The following is a 6,155-nucleotide window of genomic DNA, read 5'->3' as shown; positions in this document are numbered from 1 at the left end:
CATATTGATTTCAGGATGCATCTAGATTTTAAGAATATTAAGATATAGGGAAAATGTCCATCTTGGGATGGAGGACAGGTGACAGATTTTTAAATAGATGTCTTCTAATTCTGAATTCTGACCATTTTGAGAGCAGAGGAGCCAGTGTGGAACCTGGAAGATGGAGTCACCAAGGAATTGCTTTATTCCAGCTGAATCCCCACCTCGAATGGTTAAGAGGGGATGTTGTATTGACTGTCATCTCGGGGATGTGGGTTCGTGTAGGTGAATTTGTATGAACTGAAACAGCCTCTGCAGAGTAAGGAGCCCACACATTTTATTACAGCCCCTACTCACCAAGCCCGGACAGTCCCCCATACCTCTGCCCTTTGGATCATGGAGGAAAAAAATAATCGTTCAATTTTCTGGGCCACAGAATACAAGACGTGTCTAGATTGTACAAGGGGCTTACACATTGAGGCAAGAAAGCGTGCAAACAGGAGCAGGAATTCTTCACCCTCTGGGTGAGCCAGTGCTCGAGACACAGAAGGACGACCCATGTTGCCCTCCTGGAGTCCACACTGGTTTATGTTTCTGGCTTTTATTAACCGTGTCCAACTCCAACTTCCATCTTCTCTTGAGAAGAAGAATGTCTTTGAATATCTATGACATCAATGATCTCCTCAAGCCATTATTTTTTTTCCTATTAAGATTTCACAAAAGGCCCAGGAGCAGGCCTAGAGAAGGACCAACAAAAGCACAAGTGTCTGAGAACGACATAATACTGACTTCTTTTTTTTGGTAACAGTCCACGAAACGTGCGCCCCTCTCTCCTGAGATATGGTGAGGCACGAGGGGAGGTGGCGGAGGAGCTATGGGTGGGACACTGTACCGTGTGACATCACGATCATGCAGCTGGTGCCCAACAGGACAGAGACGTGAGAATGAGCACTCAGGGCTCTGGGCTGGCCCCAGGGGGAGGAAGGCAGTTTCCAGGTAAGTGCCCAGCCTCTCAGGAACACTGTCTGACCAGTTCGTGCAGAGCCGTCCCCTGGGGCTTGACATCTTGACTCTGGCCTTAGCCTTCATCCTCCCTCAGCTCAGTGGGTAGGAATTTATACTGCTGTTGGCGGATCTGTGCCAGTTTTTTCCTTGCTTCTTCCAGTTCTCGCTCTTTCTTCAGCATTTCCTCCTGGGCAGCAATGATCTAGAAGGAAAGCAACAAGCTGGATGGATCTAAAACTTGCTAGGAAATTGCCCTTCCCCTCCACTGCTTGCCTCATGAGCTCCCACAGCCTCCGCTATGATGGGATACAGCGTGCACTGGTAATATGTATTCCTGGCTCTGGAGACTGGCCTTCAGGCCACAGTTTGGGATTTGAGACAAATGACCCAATTGACTCAAGAAAATAAGCTGACTTCTGGCCACAGATTTAATAGCAAACGTCTACTGCATCCCTACTATGCACCAGGCTCTGGGCGTAAGCACTTTACATGGAGTGCCCCATCGCTGTTGTGGAAGCACTGTGAAGTATGCCCTATTGAATGTAGCATTTTTCCAATGAGGAACCTGAAGCTGACACATGTGGGTCCACTTCCCTGAAGTCCCTTAGCTAGTGGAGCAGGACCTGGGTCAGGCATTCTTGAAGCAAAAGCTGGAATCCTTAACCACTAGAAGGCTTTCATATATTTATTTCATGCTTCTAAGGTATGATCCGAGGAGTATCAGTTAATAGCTATTGTGTGAAGCAGGTAAGTTTGTGTTCAAGAAAGCAAAACAGATTTCTTTCCTCTAGGCCTTTTCAGAGCCTCTACTAGGCTAATGATCACTGTGAGACTTGGAAGTGGGGTATAGAGTGCAGTATTTCCTAGACTTAATTGATCAGGGACCCTTCTTCATGGCACTTCTCCTGGAACTAGTATACCAAGAAAGATTCTGGTAAAAATGCATCTTGTGTATTTCCAAACACAGGGAGTGGTTCAGGAAGCACTAAAGAAGGCATGGGAATGAGTAACCTCAGTAATGGGGCCTCAGTGCTCTTGGCGCTGATAAGAAAACCAATCTTCTATAATGGATTTACATCAACACATACCCAAAGCTGCAGGCCTGATTTCCTGAAGCTTCCTCCTCACTCTCACGCACAAGAATGCAATCCTGCCTAAGTCAGAATTCCATTTACTCTTATAAAAGTTCTGGGAAGGGGTCGTCATTCATTCTGTCTGTAGGGGCAAATATCTGGAGTAGGTAGCTGCTCCAAATAAAATGCATCATTTTATTTAAATGATAATATTGCTGTCCTCCAATTTCTCTTCTTCCCCCTTTCTATAATAGAATCCCTGATTTTTAGCTAGGCACATGGCTACTCAGAAAAGAACACTATATTTCCCAGCCTCCTGTGCAGCTAGGTTGCCCACGTGACTAAGTGCTGACCAATGGTATGTGAGAAGAAGTGATGTATGTTAACTTCAGGCTCATGCCTGGCCCTCCTTTCTCTCTTCCTGCTGGCTGGAAAGCCAAGATGGTTATGAGCCATCTTGGTCCAAGTGGCCAAGGGCAACATCTCAGGGATGGTGAAGCAATAAGGCAGATGAAGTCTGGGTCTCAGACACAAAGGAACTACCACATCAGACTGCTTACACCCAGACTGTTATGTGAGGGAGAGAGAAACTTCCATCTTGTTTAAGTCACTGTTATTTTGTGTCTGTTATAACACAAGGCCCATCTTGGGAGTAAACACTGTCTGGATTTAATCACAAACCTGAGCAATGCCCCCTACAAACTTTGTTTTCACTACGACATCGTCATCATCAGCTTTGCCAAAAGCTGCCTTCTGGGCTGCACGAACAAGATTGTCTGAAGCTCTTTTCACAGCATTTCCTGCTGCCTGGAGAGGGAACAAAACACATATTACATCATTAGAAACAGCTATTTGGATCCAGCAAGAACAGATATGAGACTATGAATCAATTTATCATCCAATTGTAACATAGAAGTTCTCTCTAGTTAGTATCCATCTGTCTGTCCATTCATCCATCCATTGATTCTATCCATCTGTCTGTCCATTCACCCATCCATTGATTCTACCAACATTGGCACCTACCTAACCTTAGGTCATTCACAGATGAATGAGATACAGTTCTGGCTCCCAAGGAACACATACTTTTGAGGGGAATTATAATTCTGTAAATAAATGATTGTAGTAATGTGATATGTGTGTTAACAGAAGCACACTCAGGGACTGCTTCCTTGGTCTAGAAAACCACCTCCCTCTCCCCAGCCAATTCAGACATACTAGAGGACTTGGCTCAGACATCACCCATACCCTCCCCCAATGCTCCTGGAGTGCTGTGTGCTGGCTTCTTTGTAGCCCTCACCACACTTGGGGCTGCCTCTCTCCCTCCTGGACAGTGAGTAACTTGAGGGTAGGGCTGTGACCCGAATCTTTGCATGCCTAGCACCCGGCACAGTGGCCACCTGGGTTGGCACTCACTGAATGCTCTTTGGGGGACTGAAAGGCTATGAAAGCACAGCATATCCCTGCCTGGGAGGGCAGGAGCCCCACAGTAACTAGGGCCTTTATAGACGTACTTTTAGAGTCACAGCTGGGCTTTATACTCAGTGCTCAAGGATGGGACGGTCACTAGAGGAAGGATAAGAAAAGTTTTTCAATGTGAAGACTAGATCTTCCGTAAGGGCTACAGCCCATACCGGCTTACTCTTAATGCTCACGAAGCATGGCCCCGGAGACTTGTCCTCTGCCCCCTGTGATTTGGGATTTTCTTCTAATGGTGATCAAGGATTCATTAACCCTCCATTATTCCTTGCCCAGGCCCTTCAGAGTCAAGGACTGGTGCTTGTGGGTTAGTCATCAGAAAGTTGAGTTTTTCTCATTCAAAGTTAACTGGCTCATCTGGTTGGTGATCTAAAGTGACCAATGGGGACTATCAGGGGTTGCATAAGAAGGGAAGGGGAAGCCAATTAATATTTGACAAGTAGTCATCATGTGCTTATTCTCCAAATAGCTTTATGAAGTCAGAAATCATTAGTCCAATTTCCTGATGCAGAAACTGAGGTTGAGTCATTTATCTAAGATCCTGCAGCTAGTAAGTGATAGAGCTGGGATTTATTATTATTTATTTTATTTTTTGCCCCCAAAGCCCCAGTAGATAGTTGTATGTCACAGCTGCACACCCTTCTAGTTGCTGTATGTGGGACTCGGCCCCAGGATGGGCAGAGAAGTGGTGCCTCGATGCGCACCCGGGATCCGAACCCGGGCCGCCAGCATCGCAGCGCGCGCACTTAACCACCAAGCCACAGGGCCGGCCCGATAGAGCTGGGATTTGAACATAGATCTGCCTCGCCCCAGAGAAACTCTGGGTCACTGGAAGGGACTCAGATGCGACACTGCAGTGTCCAGTTCCAGCACTAATGGTGATAACAGGAGTGGTGCTGTGCTGTAGCTGTGTAAATCCTTAGGGCTTACAGAAGCACATTCACATTTCGTGACTCTCATAAGAGCCAATGCAGGTATCTCCATCCACATTTTCCAGAGGAGGCAAACTAGGGCCTGAAAAGTTTTGAGTGACTTGTATAAGATCATGCACTTAGTACATGGCAGAGGCAGGACTTGAACCCAGGTCTCTCTCAACTCAGGATGTTTTCCTCAAAAGTGTCCCCCTAAAACAATGAACCACACGTTCACAAACATGCAGCTCCCCATTGTCCCCCTGGGTTTATCCCAGGAGTCAAATGAGGGTGAGGGAGGTGGGTGAGAAAGAGGCTCATGAGGACCAAACAGAAATGCAGTTTTGAACTTGCAAAACAAAACAAGAGTTCTGAGTTTTGGTGCAATCGTTCAAATATTTCTGCCATTTATGATTTTATTCATGACTTATATAAACATTTTTTTAGCAACATAATCTGCCTTATAAAATTTATAATAATGAAAATCTAGAAAATTGTAAATGAAATGTTCAACGTATAGGGAATTCTTGCATAATCAGTTGATGTAATATCATGCAATCATTAAAAATGAGACTCATGAAGAATGGACCAGTTAGATTTGCACAGAGAAACTATGAAGGCTTTTCTTCAAAGCAAAAGATAATCATGATAAAATGTTAAGTGAAAAAAAGCAGAATGTCTCTTGCTATGATTACAACTACACAAAATTATTTTGTATACAGATAAAAACAGGAAGAGAAAAACACGGTAACGCTTAACATGTGAAGATGTTGAGGCTGTGTGATTTTTTTCATTCAGACATTTCCTTCATTGTGTTTAAGATATTTCTATAATTAGAACAATCATGAAAACATATATGTATTGGGAAGGACTCGATGGTCACCTTCATAAGCATGTTCTCTGGGATCTGGGAAACCTTAGCAACAGCCTCATATAAATTCCTCAGTCCTTTCATCCAGTCTGTAGCAAACAGTTAATAAGGGCCTCCATTGAAACAGGCACCATCTTAGGTCTGAGAGATGCAGAGATAAAGACGCGTGCCTGTACCTAAGAAGCTTGTAGCCTTGTCAAAGACAGATATAAAGCTAATGTGGTGGTACCAGGTAACAGGAACCGTTAAGAGTGATCTGGCTAGGGGCTCTGGCAGGACAGAGGACAGACTAACTGCCTGAGGCCCAGGAGTCAGGGAGGACTTCCCAGAGGAGGTGATTTTGGAGATGAGTCATAAAGGATGAGCAGGAGTTCATCAGGTTGGGCTGGTGGGGAGGAGGGCCAGGACACTCTGGGTGAGTGAGGGCCCCAAGGCATGAGACCAGAAGGCACACGTAGAGATTGTCAGTTTGGTGGGGCAGCAGGTGGCAGAAGGATGCATGGCCACACGTGGCAGAAGATGAGAAAAGTGTGACAGAGTTGGCTGATGGAAGGCCTGGTGGGTCATGCCAAGGAAGTGAGACTGTCCCCTTTGGCGACACTTACCCGCTCCAACAGGAGTATTTTCCCACCAGCATCAGTGACCATTACCTGTAGCCGCCTCATGGCCTCCGAATCCTGATCGGCCTTCACCTTGCAGGCCACAAGCAGCTGAGCCGTGGAAGCTGCGACCTGCTTGGCAGATGAGATGAGCTTCTCCTCACTGGCATGTCCCTGAACGGAGGCATTGGCCGCCTCACAGAGACTGCTGGTCGCAGCTGCCACCATCCGGGCCTGGGGA

The 6,155-nt window shown here is 46.1% G+C and overlaps 1 protein-coding gene across 6 annotated transcripts in view; it reads right to left on the bottom strand.

Annotated features, from left to right (window-relative positions):
* Nucleotides 1-299: 299 nt before the first annotated feature.
* TLN2 (talin 2) overlaps nucleotides 300-6,155 on the bottom strand; it is a 425,009-nt gene continuing 419,153 nt past the window's right edge. For all 6 annotated transcript variants that reach the window (XM_087428086.1, XM_087428077.1, XM_087428092.1 and 3 more), the window contains 3 exons: nucleotides 5,966-6,148; nucleotides 2,739-2,864; nucleotides 300-1,186 (listed from right to left, as the gene is read on the bottom strand). In XM_087428086.1, the coding sequence (XP_087284212.1) occupies nucleotides 1,058-1,186; nucleotides 2,739-2,864; nucleotides 5,966-6,148 (438 nt within the window). In that variant the 3' untranslated portion in view covers nucleotides 300-1,057. The remainder of the gene's footprint in view (nucleotides 1,187-2,738; nucleotides 2,865-5,965; nucleotides 6,149-6,155) is intronic.

Source organism: Ceratotherium simum, chromosome 3 (assembly GCF_057802395.1).
Source record: "Ceratotherium simum simum isolate JZ-2026a chromosome 3, ASM5780239v1, whole genome shotgun sequence".
NCBI lineage: Eukaryota > Metazoa > Chordata > Mammalia > Perissodactyla > Rhinocerotidae > Ceratotherium > Ceratotherium simum.
This window is presented reverse-complemented; position numbering and strand designations above follow the sequence as displayed.